We start from the raw sequence: 15441 nt of genomic DNA on the forward strand, positions 1-15441 counted from the left end.
AAAGGCAGGCGCCAAACCGCTGCGCCACCCAGGGATCCCGATGTAACTGTCTTTAATGAATTGTTTTAAAATTAAATCAGCTACAATAATCAAAACAGTATGCTATTAATGAAAGAATAGGGATCCCTGGGTGGCGCAGCGGTTTGGCGCCTGCCTTTGGCCCAGGGCGCGATCCTGGAGGCCCGGGATCGAGTCCCACGTCAGGCTCCCGGTGCATGGAGCCTGCTTCTCCCTCTGCCTGTGTCTCTGCCTCTCTCTCTCTCTCTCTGTGACTATCATAAATAAATTTTTTAAAAAATTAAAAAAAAAATTAAAAAAAATGAAATAGACAAACATATCAACAGAACACAACAGAGAGCACTGAAATAGATCCATATAAATACAATCAACTGATCTTTAACAAAGGAGCAAAGGCAATACAGCATAGCATAGTCTTTTCCACAAAGATTCTGGAACAACTGGATTTCTTCAGGTAAGAAATGAATCTAGCCACAGATCTTATACCCCTCGTAAGAATTAACTCAAATGGACCACACACCTAAACAAAAAAATGCAAAACTAAAAAGTTCATAGTTCATGGGTATGGCAACATGGATACAATACCAAAGGCACAATCCACAAAAGAAATAATTGGTAAGATGGGCCTATTAAAATTAAAAACTTCTGCTCTGCAAAGACACTAACAAGGGAATAAAAAGAAAAGCCACAGACTGGGAGAGAATATTTGCCAGAGACACATCTGATAAAGGACTGTTATCCAAAATATGCAAAGAACTCCTAAAATTCAACAATAAGAAAACAAACAACCTGATTAAAAAATGAGCTAAAGGGCAGCCCTTGTGGCTCAGCGGTTTGGCGCCGCATTTGGCCCAGGGTGTGATCCTGGGGACCCGGGATCGAGTCCCACGTCGGGCTCCCGGTGCATGGAGCCTGCTCCTCCCTCTGCCTGTGTCTCTGCCTCTCTCTGTCTCTGTGTCTCTCATGAATAAATAAATAAAGTCTTTAAAAAAAATGAGCTAAAGACTAAACAGACACTTGATCAAAGATGATAGATGACCAAAAAAGAAAAGCACATGAAGAGATGCTCCACATCATATGTCATCAGGGAAATAGAAATAGAAAATAAGACAAGGAGACAGCACGCTACCCAGCTATTAGAATGACCAGAATCCAGAACACAGACACCACCAAATGCTGGCAAGGATACGCAGCAACAGGAACTCTCATTTGTTGCTACGGTCACCGAGCACTTTACAGACATTATCTGACTTAATATTTTTGCAACAATCCTTTGAGGTGACTACTTCTAGCATCCCCACTTCAGAGACAGAAAAACAGAGGCTTAGAGTTTAGGATGACTCCACTGGCAAATGGCAGAGCTGGCGAAGAAAACCAGGTCAGTTTGACTCCAAAGCCCGTTTTCTTAATCATTCTGCTGAACAGTATTACACAGCAGCTCCCGATACAAAGTTGGTAGGAGGCCTCCAATAATTACAATGACTTCTGAGCTCCGCATTAAGGAAAATGAGACTGTTGAAGAACAATTCAAGATCAAAATGACTGGCACTTGTGTTAGTGGTCTCTGCCTTAGGAAAAGTAATGTTTCATTTGATTTGAACAGTATTATTTAAGTCACAGGAATTATATTCATTTTCTTCTACATTTTTTTCTAAAATGTTTTTAAGGGGATCCCTGGGTGGCGCAGCGGTTTGGCGCCTGCCTTTGGCCCAGGGCGCGGTCCTGGAGACCCGGGATCGAGTCCCACGTCGGGCTCTCGGTGTATGGAGCCTGCTTCTCCCTCTGCCTGTGTCTCTGCCTCTCTCTCTCTCTCACTGTGTGCCTATCATAAATAAATAAATAAATAAATAAAAATAATTCAAATAAAATAAAAAAAATAAAATGTTTTTAATAAAGATAAGAATCAGGTGTTTCAGCCAGATGGTTCTTGTGGGGCTTGGTGGTTTTTTTTTTGTTTTGTTTTGTTTTGTTTTGGTCTTTACAAATAGTAGATTGTATTTCTATTGTTCACCAGTTAGGAAATAGTTAAATCTTGAGAGTATACCCAGGTGGATATCTCCCTGAACCATCTAAAGAAAAAAAAAAAAAAAAACGGTCACAGTCGGTTACTCCCGTTAGATCAGTGTTCACTGCAACATCTGTAGGCACATATACACGCTCTCTTTACTGTGCGCCTTCTGCCTGCCACGGTCAGAGTGGGCAGTCAGTGAATCTTACCCAAGTGCTGACATTTACTACCTGGTTTAGCGGCAAAGATTCAGAGAGGGGTGAGCATCCCCTCTGGCCTTCAGGTAGGTCCAATACCTTCGTTTCTACCAAAGCTAAAAGATGGGCACCCACGTTTGTCAACGTTAAGGGAAGGATGATGCCCCACTTCAGGAGCGTGTTAGTTACAGATGAATTGGGTGTACAGATGGGGAAGGGATGCCATAAAATTTGGAAACTATGGGGCTTTCTGGTATCAGGCTGCTGCAAGGATTTAATTCCTGTGGCATCAGAGCCCATGTGTTAATCTCAGTACGTAAATGCTTCTCTGGCATTAAGTGTCAGAAAAAAGACCTAATCCTAGCTTCAGTGCCAGCAAAAAAATCAAATAATGTATGCCTCAAACCTGATTAGCTGTGCAAGATAGTGTTAATTCATGCACGAAACGACTGCAGCTACATGAGGTTACCTGCTATTTTGGAGCAATCAGGAAAACATGGGCAACACTGATCAGTAAGATTTAATGCCTCAGAGTACAGTACCTTTCTTTGGAAGGAAGAAAGAGTTAGTTCAGACACAAGAAACTACAAACCCAGACCCCACACCATTAGTCCCTCTTTTGATTCTCAACTATGCCCTAGCTTCACAGTGAATAAATGAAAACCTCCCTGCTGAGGAATGTTAGCATGGGGTTGGGAAAATTGTATAAATTTATTGGTCCTCTATTTCTGTCTGTTAAAAAGAATCTTTAATGTGTTGACTTTGAAACTTCCTTCAGCTGGAGAACAGTGTCTTCTTTTTCAAAAGCTGCCCTTTCTTATCCAGCCTATTTAAAGAAAGTAGATTATTTTAGTTCTAGTATAACCTTCTAAAAACTCTTAAAAACCAAGATGCAACTAATATAGTCATATTAAAACCACGGAAAATATACAATTATCTACAGCCAGTGAAAACATTTAATAAAGCAAATTTCAAAAACTAAAAAGACATATGGCAAAATAATGTGAAGATGCTTTCAATGTTCCTGTTTATTCTTTAAATTCTAAGTCATGGTTTAAAATGGGTATTCTAAAAATTAAACGCACAAATCCTTGAACTGTGTTACTAGAGGAAAGAAAATTCATCCTAACAGTAATAAAACTCACGACTGTTTTTAGGGCCCTGAAATCATGAGGTGTACCGAGAGCGGGACATCCAAGGGAGAAAAGGTCAGGAATCTTCAGGGACCCAAAAACTAAGCTACAAAAAGTGGGTAGTATTCCTTATGTCTTGCCTAAAAAAATGTGTCTGTTAATCTACAGTAATCATGTTTTTCACTCATGAGAAGCGGAATTCCCTAAAATGAACCCAGTGGGCTATAATGAAAACTTAAAAAAAAAAAAAGCCTCGCTGTTTAAAAGCAAGTGTTCCTGGTGTATGCTTGCTCATCCCTTGAGATCTGGAATCCATTACCCCGGCATGGTTTGCTTTATATCCCAATAATAGTCTTCAGAGGTGTTTAACACGAACAGGTTTGGCTTCAGGGCTCCCTCCACCCAAAAGTGGACAACTCTCTGACAACCATCAACATACCATGCTGAGTGCAACCACTTATGGTTTTTGTTTACTGAATCGAGAGTCAACAACATTTCCTTTTAATTCCAATGCAGAGCATTTTATTAGTCCACAAAGGCTTTGTCTTACGCATACTTGGATAGGCCACGCATAAAGAAAATGCCTGTGTTATTTCATTAGTAGGGCAAGTTGCTGAACCTACAAATACCGGGGCCTGAAGAAGAGGCAGGCTTGCTTTCGTGACTTCAGTAATAATCCTTCTCATTCACCATGTCCTCGTTTGGCTTAATGACTCTCAAGAGGATCATTAAACTAGCACACCTTGAGGACTTTCCCAGCTACACTAAGCAGAGAACATTGAGTTCTCCATCAACTACGTCTGATATACAAAAGTGCTTCAAAGCCAAAAAGCCCCACCAACATCTCATCAGACTGACCACAGATTCTAAATGGTCCAAGGAAGCTCTGTGGGGAGAATAAAAACATAGGATCAGATGACATTTATTAAATGCTTGTAATGCGCCGAGCGGCACTGTGCTTCGTGACTTAACATGTGTTAACCCACTTATCCTTCAAAACAACCCAACAAACAGGTCCTACTACTCCTCCCATTTTACAGGAAAGAAAGAACAGAGAGGGAAAAAAAAAATGACTTGCCCAAGATTGTTACACCACCTTGGTAGCTAAGTATCAGAGCCCAGGTTTGGACTCAGACGTCAAAGTCTGTATATTTAATGAAGGGCTAGAAAAAGGGGAACAGAAGAATAAATGAATTATTTCCTGTTATTTAACTCGGGCTCACCACCAGCATCTCCCTTGTATGTGCTTATCCAATTCTCGTCAGTCTACAAAGTTAATGGGTCTACACCCACTGACCGGATCCCTTCTCACCATCTCCAACGTTACAAACACCACCTGCCGTGACTGGCAGGTACCTGGGCACTAACAATCTTTACTGTTGAGAAGTCCAGGCATGATCATAAAGACGACCAGCGTGCCAGGCCCCATTCTATGAGCCTTACTCACTGATTTAATAAATGCTGTATTGATTTTTACCAATCATGACTTACGTCCACCAAGGAGGTGGGTAATCATCTCATCTGCAGATGGGGAAATCTGAGACAGAGAGGGATGTTAAATGCCGAGTTCATAGAGTTAGCAGGTGGGTCTGAATCCAGACTCTGAAGGCCTGAGAGGCACCTGCAGAAACTCCACTTCGAGCTGTTTTTGGAGCAAGGTAACAATTTCAACAGTCAGGAATCTGTTCTCTTGCGGTGCCTTTGACCTCACTCTGCAAACTGCATGTGCGTTATCAAGGCTCCTGGTCTCTCTCTCTGTCTAAGGTGACCTCACTCTGCAAACTGCACCTGTGTTATCAAGGCTCCTGGCCTCTCTCTCTCTCTAAGGTGAGTGCTAATAATGTAAATAAAAGTCTATCAAGCTTACTCCGTCAATGCCTTTTTGAAAATACTGTGACACTAGCAGGAAGCCTCCTGAATGGTCCTGGGGCCTGCCTTGCGACGGGTGTTAAAGAATCATTTCCAATGTCCCGGGCTGCAAAGAGCTGTGGAGGAGGTCAAGCCACGAACCAGCTTTCCTAGAGAGAGAAGGGGAGGGAGGAAGGGAGGGAGGGGGAGGCAAGGGGAAGACGAGAAACCGGGGGGGGGGGGGGGGGGGGGGTGGAGTCGTCGCGGCTCGCCCTAAGGTCAGGCGAGCAGGGGATCCTTGGCTTCTGTGAAGCGGGCACGGCTTTGGGGACCTCGGGGCCCCCGGTGCACGCCCCCCCGCCCGGTCCCGGCATCCTAGGGACGCTCGGGGGTGCAGCTGCGTCCAGTCTGCAAAGACGCCCCGGCCACGGCGTCCTCCAGGCTGCCGTTGCCAGGCAACCGCCCCGGGGCCCCCGGCAGCGGGGCTCCCCACCGGCCCCCCATCCGCAAGGCCCCGGAAGCCGCCGCTCCCCCCGCTGCCGCGGCCCGCCCGAGTCCCGCATGCGGGGTGCGCGTCAGCCACTCTCACCTCCCGTCCCCTAGTTTCCCGCCTGGGCTCGCATCTCTAATCACTTCGCACTCCGAGCGTCTCTATTCGGGGACGCATCCTAGGAGCCTCCTCTCTTGGGGCAGCGCAAACCCTCGCCGGGAGAACGGATTCCTGGGAAATGTAGTTCTTCCTGCCAGCAAGCGGGCAAGGTGAGGGGGAGAAGGGACTACCATTCCCAGAAACCTAAGGGAGGATGGTCCTGGTCTAAAACAGGTCCCAGTTGCTTGGATGCCTACTGAGAAGGAAGGTTCTGGGGCTCTTTGCTTACCTGACTGCCTGGGGTTTGCTAATTCAGCTAATAACAAGCTTGTAGAAGAACTTTTTTTTTTTTTTGACTTTTTAAACATGAGATGATCCAAGCATAGTGATTTTTATATGACTAGATACAATAAGTCTTTTTTTTTTTTTTTTACAGTTCTTCCGAATAAAAGATCTACCCAGGATTGGAAAATATGTCACTACAGATGGTAACAGTCAGTAATAACGTGGCCTTAATTCAACCAGGCTTCTCACTGATGAACTTTGATGGGCAAGTTTTCTTCTTTGGCCAGAAAGGCTGGCCGAAGAGGTCTTGCCCCACTGGAGTTTTCCACTTTGATGTAAAGCATAACCATCTCAAACTGAAGCCTGCAGTTTTCTCCAAGGATTCCTGCTACCTTCCTCCTCTTCGTTACCCGGCCACTTGCATATTCAGAGGCAGCTTAGAATCTGGAAAGCATGAGTACATCATCCATGGAGGGAAAACACCAAACAACGAGCTTTCAGATAAGATTTACGTCATGTCTGTTGTTGGCAAGAACAACAAAAAGGTGACCTTTCGCTGCACCGAGAAAGACCTGGAAGGAGATGTTCCTGAAGCCAGATATGGTCATTCCATTGACATGGTGTATAGTCAAGGGAGAAGCATGGGAGTTCTCTTTGGAGGACGGTCTTACATTCCTGCTGCCCAAAGAACCACGGAAAAATGGAATAGCGTAGCTGACTGTCTGCCCCATATCTTCTTGGTGGATTTTGAATTTGGGTGCTCTACATCATACCTACTTCCAGAACTTCAGGATGGGCTATCTTTTCACGTCTCCATTGCCAGAAATGATACCATTTATATCTTAGGAGGGCATTCACTTGCCAATAACATCCGCCCTGCCAACCTATACAGAATAAAAGTTGATCTCCCACTGGGTAGCCCCGCTGTGAGTTGCACAGTTTTGCCAGGAGGGATCTCCGTCTCCAGCGCAATCCTGACTCAAACAAAGAGTGATGAATTTGTTATCGTTGGTGGCTATCAGCTTGAAAATCAAAAGAGGTTGGTCTGCAACACGGTGTCTTTCGAGGGCGATAAGATAGAAATTCATGAGATGGAGACTCCAGATTGGACCCCAGATATTAAGCACAGCAAGATCTGGTTTGGGAGCAACATGGGAAATGGAACTGTCTTCCTTGGAATACCAGGAGACAATAAACAGGCTACTTCAGAAGCTTTCTATTTCTATATGTTGAAATGTGTTGAAGATGATGCGAATGAAGATCAGAAAACACTCGCAGATAGTCAGACATCAACAGAAGATCCAGGGGACTCCACTCCCTTTGAAGACTCAGAAGAGTTTTGTTTCAGCGCAGAAGCAAATAGTTTCGATGGTGATGATGCATTTGACACCTATAATGAAGACGATGAGGAAGATGAGTCGGAGACAGGCTACTGGATTACATGCTGCCCTACTTGCGATGTGGATGTCAACACTTGGGTACCATTTTATTCAACGGAGCTCAACAAACCTGCCATGATCTACTGCTCTCATGGAGATGGGCACTGGGTCCATGCCCAGTGCATGGATCTAGCAGAACACACGCTCATCCATCTGTCGGAAGGAAGCAACAAGTATTACTGCAATGAGCATGTGAAGATAGCAAGAGCACTGCAAACCCCCAAAAGAGCCCCACCCTTAAAAAAGCCTCCACTGAAATCCCTCCACAAAAAAGGTCCTGGGAAAATTTTGACCCCCGCCAAGAAATCCTTTCTTAGAAGGCTATTTGATTAGTTTCACAAAAGCCTTTCAAATTCAAGTGCATCAACGTTTTAGACCTATTTTAAAGAGTCATGACAATGATGAAAAGTATGTTTCTATTTTGACTTATTGAAAACATCTATGTGTTCTTTTAGTCTTATCAATTAAGTGCCTGGGGAAAGCCTTCGTAATACAATGCTAAAAAAATACTTGAAAATCTCGAAGATATCTTAAATGAGAATTTCTGACCTGAATTTTTTTTTCGTTCAAGGAATCTTAAATACAGAAGCAGTAATAATAAGATAAGCTTATATCCCCTCTTATGATTTTTGGTAACAAGCTATAAAGTGGTAAAGACAAAATCAAATCAATAAAGAAACCAACTCCCAAAGGAATTGAATGAATTATTTTGTAAATACAACAACCTGGTGGTTGGCCAAAAATTGAAACCAAGAACACTTGTATCCCACGCTAGTGCTCTTTATATACCTCTAACTCTAAACTGGCCTCTTGATTATGCCTGTGAACAGAAAAAGTTCCATATAGATTATCTAAACTATAAGTCTCCATTGAGGTGAAGGAAGAGAAAATGAATCTACATCAAGTTTGTTATACTTACCAAGTTACCTGCATAAACTTTCTTCAGAGGATCCCCTCACCATCTGGTGCACAGATGACCAACCAAGGAAAGTCACTTGAACCAATTCTTTGAGAGATTTAATGAAAACTGAAGTCCACTGCTACTTAACATCCTGGGGAAAGAGTATAAGAGACCACACTAAGAGAGGACCACCAATGAAATCGTAAAAGAATAATAATATTATTTCCCCCAAGTAAAAAAAGTTTAAAGAATTTTCTAAAGTTAATTTTAAAATATTTTAAATGGGGAAAAATAAATTTGTGTGTGTATGAGTCTAGCTGATATGTGGAATTTGCTGCCAATGAAATTTATAAAATCAGTGAGTCTGCTGAAGTTCAATTAGATACTTCCTAGAAAGAAGGTTAAAAAGACTGTTTTGAGCCATTAAGACATCAACTGATAATAGAAATTATCAATATAGAAATAGAAATTATCAATATAGAGATAGATAATTAGAAATTATCTTAGAAAGAAATGTTTTTCCTTTGGGGTATTTTTCTGGCAAAGCATCTCACCTTATCCTAAAAGGCTTAAGCCATAGCTTCTTATTCATCAGTTTTCCCTGAGAGTCCACAGTGTGTGAAGTAATATTACCACATTTAGGGAAAACATGACCATATGGGAGATAAACCCCTGGAACACAAGTTCATCTGCACTAGTTCCATGTCTTAGGTGCTAAAAGTAACTTGGATAAATTAAATCATGTTCAGTTCATTTCAGTAATGTTGCTTAATGGATATTCCTTTTGTTTTTTTTTTTATATTCCTTTTGAACTATTTACCATTGTTTTGATTTTTTTTTGTTTTTGTCACCGATGTAAAATTAATAAAACATTAAAATGTTTTCCGTTGATAGTGATTTCTTCCAATTATTCATTGTCCCAATTAGGGACAAAATTTTATTATTTAATTTTCTCAGAATCCCTCTACTTTGATTTCTTTCTCTTTTTTTCCTGCTAATAGGAAGTGACATAAGTTAAAACTGAAATATCCTTCATAGAATTCAAAAAGGTTATTTCTTCAAGAAGTAGCTACATTTCCTTATCTTGACTGGCCTATAGTGACTGAGTGGCTAAAGAATTATTACTGTATTTATTTTGTAGTCAATAGGTTCAGATATGATAATCTAAATGATTTAATTCAGAACTCACTGGGTTCTATGGTTAAACTCAGATCCCACCAGCATAGCTACTTTGGGGGATATATATGTGTGTTATATGAGTGTGTGTTACAAAAGCAAGTACTTTGGTTTTGCTTACCATATATTTGAGTAAAAATAGGTCTTTTGAAGTCACCTCACTAGGGAGTCCATCGGATGTGAGATTATAGATAATGAGACTTGTGTTCTAATAAGCATATGCAAATGTTCAAATGAACCACATTAAGAGAGTACTCACTCCAATGACATACCGCTTCTGCTTAAAACATTTCCTTTTTTTTTTTCTAAGATTTTATTTATTTCTTTGAGAGGTAGAGAGAGCAAGAGTGAGCAGAAGGGGCTGAGGAGGGAGAAAGAATCTGGAGCAGATTCCACACTGAGTTTGGAGCCCAATGCAGGGCTTGATCCCAGGACCTCCATGAGATCATAACCAGGACCAAAACCAAGAGTTCAGCCAAGTTGAACTTAACCAACTGAGCTGCCCAGGCACCCCATGCTTAAAGCATTTCTAGGACTCACATTTCAGTCACCTTCAAGGCCTATGGTTCAGTCCTTTGGCAAAACTTAACAACTCCCCCTCTCCCACCATTAGAGATGGGGTTGGTTTCTGGAAACAGACAAACATCATCCAAAGCTTAGTACGATATGATTCTCAGTGTTATATTACCACTTCAGGTAAAAAAAAAAAAAAAAAGAAAAAAGAAAGAAAGAAAGAAAAGAAAGAAAGAAAGAAAGGAAGGAAGAAAGAAGGAAGGAAGAAGAAGGAAGGAAGAAGAAAGGAAGGAAGTCTGAGTACAAGTTACAACATGGACTTTCTAAGATGGTTCATAAATAGGTTCTAAAGATAAGTCTGGAAACTGTTTATCAGAATAATATCAATAAATAAGTATATGGCTTTCCTAGGTGATCATTTAAAGGACTGCATCCATTTCCAAGTACAAGTAAACTTAATGTGTCAGGAGGAAGGGAAGTGTAAAGAAAAGGAATAGTCTAAAGACCCTGGGGTGAGATGAAGTTTATCACTTCTGGAAAACTGAAAGGTCAATCTGGGTAAAACAGAGCAAACAAGAGGAATGGGGAGTGGCATGAGCCTGAAAAGGTAAGCAGGGGCTGGCACCCTGAGATTTTCACCTGTAAAACAAAGTCACATACAACTTCATTCATACCATTCCCCTTCACCTCCTGTTACATCACTCCTTTCACACTTTGTGCTCAATCTCCAGAAATGCTAAACTGATAACATTCTCAGTACTCAGGGCTTTTGAACAAACCCACCCCTTCTGCTGGGCATACTTTTCCTCTGTGCTTTCTAACTCCTGCTAATATCCTAGTCCTTCTGGCCCATTCCTATCCACTCTAAATCTCAGCTCAGATACCTGCTCCCCCAGGAAGACTGCTCTGAACCCCATCACCTCCTCGATGGCTATAGCACTTACAAATCTTCACTTACACACTCACAAGTACAAGAAAACTATCTGTATGTTTGTATAAATCACATTGTATCATGCATCCTTTTTTACTGTGTGTTGGAAATTTAATTTCAATAAATTTAGGGTCTTCCCTCTTCTCCCCCAACTTTTTATCCAAGTTCCAGGGGGAAACATAATGCTGAATTGCCAGAAGTAGGAGTGAGTGGGGGTGAAGCATCTGGTTCTTAAGGTCATCATCCCTTCTCACTAGCTCCTGCTACAACACCCACACTCCCATGGGGCCTGAGGTTATCAGCTTAATGATAACCTCTGAGTTGTATCTCAGCCTTAAACACAAGATATCATTAGATCTAGCTCTCTCTCAGCTGCCTTTGGGTCCCTAGTGGGATCACATGATGAGGAGGAGGTCATTCTGTCCCTTCCTCTCCCAGCATGGCCACAGTTCCCTCTGTAAGACCACCTGGGACTTAGTCTGTTTCTGTATCACTCTGGGGCATTTCATAGTAAATTTAGATCGAATAGGCAGTCATTCTAATCCACAGTAACAAGAATTCCAAATTAGGTATACGCCACCCAATTTCATGCTAGTATAGAATATTGTTTTTTGATTTGGAAGTTACCATAAATGATATCACATTTCCCCAAACCTAGTTCTGTCAGAAAACATCTAACAAATCACATTTATTTCTAACAGAACTAATACATTATTCCATCTCTAGATATCAATCCAGTACATGTACATTCATTTACATTATAATTTTTAGAATAAGAAGGAAAAGTAGTCAATAACATTCTTTTTAAAAGGCTTATGAGTATGTATAGGTTAAGGATAAAGATCCCGTGGCTTACTTCCTCTATTAGCGGGCCTCTTCAAGGTACCCATCAGTAAATATTTATTGGAAATCCAAGATCTGGGGCAGCTGGGTGGCTCAGTGATTGAGCATCTGTCTGCCTTTGGCTCAGGTTGTGATCCCGGGGTCCTGGGGTCGAGTCCTGCATCAGGCTCCCACATGGAGCCTGCTTCTCCCTCCACCTATGTCTCTGCCTCTCTCTGTGTCTCCCATGAATAAATAAGTAAAATCTTAAATTAAAAGAAAGAAAGAAAGATAAAAGAAAAGAAAAGAAAAGAAAAGAAAAGAAAAGAAAAGAAAAGAAAAGAAAATCCAAGATCCACAATAAAAATTATATGACCTGAAAAGGAACAAAAGAATTGCCCCATCTTTAGGGAACTTACTGTCCTGCTGTAGAATGGGGTAAGGGTCAGGACAGGAGAGTTACAGAAAGTGAAATAATACACTTGAAGTAGTGCGTGATAAATTTGAAATTGTGTAGTGCAAACTACCCCTGCAATAACAGTTTACTTTTCTTATTTTAACCTGGAATAAATTGGATAAATTAAGAAATTGGACTAAAATATCCTGTAACAGCCCAGGTCTCCTTCATTATACTGACATTTGCTTAAAAGATGTGTCTAAGACAACCATAAAATGTAGAAAAGATGGCTTGAAGTGCTGTGCAAAATGTATAGTGATAACTCAAAAGAGGAGGGGTTTGGGTGTGTATGTAAAAGATGACCAAATCACCAGTCTTGTACTATTAAAAAATATGAACGTGGCGTCATAGAAAGATACTTTGGTCTTTGTCCCTTGTTCTGGCATAGAGCTCCTAAAACTCTTGGAATTTCTTGAGTGATAAGGGTAATAGGAGAGTCTTTTGTTTTTTGTTTTTGTTTTTTTAAGATTTTATTTGAGAGAGAGTGCGCGGAACGAGGGGAGGAGCAGAGGGACAGGGGGAAGGAGACTCCCCGCTGAGCTGGGAGCCCACCTCCAGGCTCCATCCCACGACCCTGAGATCACAGCTGAGCCACCCAGGTGCCCTGAGAGTCTTTTGTGCTGATGAGGCCACCCTTGACAGCCCTAGATAGCTTCAGGAAGGGGGCTGGTCACCGCAAACACCAAGCCTTTATGAGAAGCTTCAAAGTTTCAGCCTCACCCCCAACCACACTCCCCAACTTCTGCCATTGATTCAATAAATCGTGCCTACATGATGAAACCTCCACGAAAGCCCCTAAACAACATGGTTTGGAGAGCTTCTGGAGTGAGAAGATAGCACACCCCAGTTCAATGGGGACAGCAGCTCAGGACTCAAGGCATCTCCAGACCTTTTCACCTAGTTGTTCATTTGCATCCCCTATAACAAACCAGTAAAAGGTAAGGAAAGTGGCTTCCTAAGTTCTGCGAGCCATTTCTAGGAACTACCAAACCTGGGAAAGAGGGTTGGGGGGACCTTCAGATTTGTAGCTGACCAGGCAGACGTGTGGGCAGCCCAAGCACCTTCTCATTTGTGTCTGGTGTTAGGGTGGGGAGCAGTCTTAGGGGACTTAGCTGTTCATTAACTTGGATAGTTAATGTCAGAATTGAGTTGACTTTTAGGACATCCAGAGGGTATTAGAGGATTGGAGAATTGATCTCTGTGGGGGAAAACTTACCAAGGAACTTCTTAAAGACAAAAATGGAAAGATGCCTAACTGAATGCTATGTATTTATTTCAACTTTGATCAGACCTCAGGAGCTCAAGCTCAACTTCTTGGCCTGCAAGGAGCTCAGTATGGATTTTGTAAAGGCAGAGATACATTGTCACTATTGGGGGGGGCGGGGTGGAGATTATATAGAAGCTAAGGAGCAAAGGAACTTCCCAAGAGAAAGAGGAAAACTGTCATGGGAAGAAATGCTAAATCCATGAGAAGACGATGCTATGGCCAAACCTCCCTTGAGTGTCCTCCTGCCTAGGGTTGGCCACAGTTGTCTGAGGGAGTGAGACGTGTGCATTAGCAGGCATATATACTGGACATCAAAAAGGTTTGAAATTGCTACTCTGTCATTTAAATATATATGGGTGACCCTTCTCAGTCTTGGACAAATCCCCTCACATTTGTACCTTCTGAAAGCATTTCACTCCTGTCCCACCCCTGGCTTGGCATGGATGACATCCATCGCCTGCTTAAAACTCTTCAAAGATCTCCATTTGCACTGGGGTAGGGCTCAAAGTCTTTACCCAGCCCACCGTGCCCTGCAAAATGAGACCTCTGCTTGATTCTCCAACAAACACGACCCCTTCCCCGCCTTCGCTCAGTCCGATCCTGCCAGAGGGACCTTCTTTCTGTTCCTAGACTCTACCAAGTGCTCTCCACCTCAGGGTCTTCCCACGGGCCAAGTATGCTCCAGGTCTATACCCCTCACTCCTTCTACCCATCTCTCCTCAAAGGTTACTTCTTCCTAGATGCTTTCCCTGATCTCCCAGTTTAAATTCCATTATCCTACTGTCCTCGATTGTACTCAGTGCTTCTTCTTCATAACACCGACTAGGGTATGTCATGATGCATCTATCAGGCTTACCTTGGTTTTAATGTTCGCTTCCACCCAGCTCTTCGGTGAGCAGAAACTGTGTTGTTCACCACTGTGTGTCTAGTGCCAAGCACACATGTAGAAGGCATCCTATACATATGTACTTAAAATATCGGCTAAGGGGCACCCGGGTGGCTCAGTGAGTTAAGCATCCGACTCTTGATTTAGGCTGAGATTGAGCCCCGAATCCAGCTCCACACACTGGGCATGGAGCCTGCTTGAGATTCTCTCTCTCCCTCTCTCTGTCCCTTCTCCCCTACCCCCTCCCCCTCCACTCACATACTCTCTATTGCTCTTAACCCTCTCAAAAAATAAAAATAAAATAAAGGCTGAAACAGTTAGAAAGGGTATCAGGAGTGACATAGAATTTAGCCAGGCTTTCAAGGGTGAAGAGATGCTTCCTTCTCAAATGCAGGGGTAATATTCAAATACTTGGTCAAAGGGTAGAAACTTTCAGTGATGAGTAAGTTCTGAGGATCTAAAGAACAGCACAGTGACTACCGTTAATAATTCTGTCTTTGTACACTTAAAATTGAGGAGAGTAGATCTTAAACACCCTCACCCCATCAAAATGAAAGGTCATGATGGGAGATGATGGATATGTTCATGAGATTATGGCAAATACCCTACAATATCTATCAAATCATTGTGTCATGCACGTGATACACAATTCTGTTTGTCAATTACAGCTCAATGAATCTGGAAAAAGACAAAACAAGGCAAGGATAGCAGGGTTTAAAAAAGCAATCAATCCAAGAATATGGTGCGGGAGCAGTCCCTGAAGGTTCTCTGAGGTGCTGGTATGAACCTGTGACTTGCTGGATGGTAAGTTCCTGGAGGATGGAGCGGGCTGCCAGAGGAGAAAGGGTACTGGGGCCTTCGGGACACAGGCTGTTTGCCTACAAGTACAGACATATTTTAGTATTTTACAAACTGGTACGGTTGCACAGAAGCGCCAGACTGAATCTCCGTCCTGAGCAGAAGAGAGCTGG

The 15441-nt window shown here is 42.4% G+C and overlaps 2 protein-coding genes across 4 annotated transcripts in view; one reads left to right on the forward strand and one right to left on the reverse strand.

Annotated features, from left to right (window-relative positions):
* IFTAP (intraflagellar transport associated protein) overlaps positions 1-5905 on the reverse strand; it is a 64962-nt gene extending 59057 nt beyond the window's left edge. For 2 of the 3 annotated variants that reach the window (XM_055301027.1, XM_055301025.1), the window contains exons 1-2: positions 5794-5898; positions 5224-5374 (exon numbers count right to left, since the gene is read on the reverse strand). The gene's annotated coding sequence lies outside the window, so the exon portion shown is untranslated. Of the gene's footprint in view, positions 1-5223; positions 5375-5793 lie in introns of all 3 variants that reach the window. The other variant, XM_055301026.1, reaches the window with a different exon arrangement.
* Positions 5906-6266: 361 nt separating this feature from the next.
* RAG2 (recombination activating 2) lies at positions 6267-7850 on the forward strand. Its single transcript, XM_055301358.1, has one exon. It carries the CDS (start codon positions 6267-6269, stop codon positions 7848-7850), a length of 1584 nt encoding a protein of 527 aa, XP_055157333.1.
* Positions 7851-15441: the final 7591 nt, after the last annotated feature.

The sequence above is a fragment of the Nyctereutes procyonoides genome, unplaced genomic scaffold (genome assembly GCF_905146905.1).
Source record: "Nyctereutes procyonoides isolate TBG_1078 unplaced genomic scaffold, NYPRO_anot_genome, whole genome shotgun sequence".
NCBI classification, from domain to species: Eukaryota; Metazoa; Chordata; class Mammalia; order Carnivora; family Canidae; genus Nyctereutes; species Nyctereutes procyonoides.

Coding starts and splice junctions, on each gene's coding strand:
- RAG2 (XM_055301358.1), top strand. CDS start 6,267: ATGTCACTACAGATGGTAACAGTCAGTAATAACGTGGCCTTAATTCAA.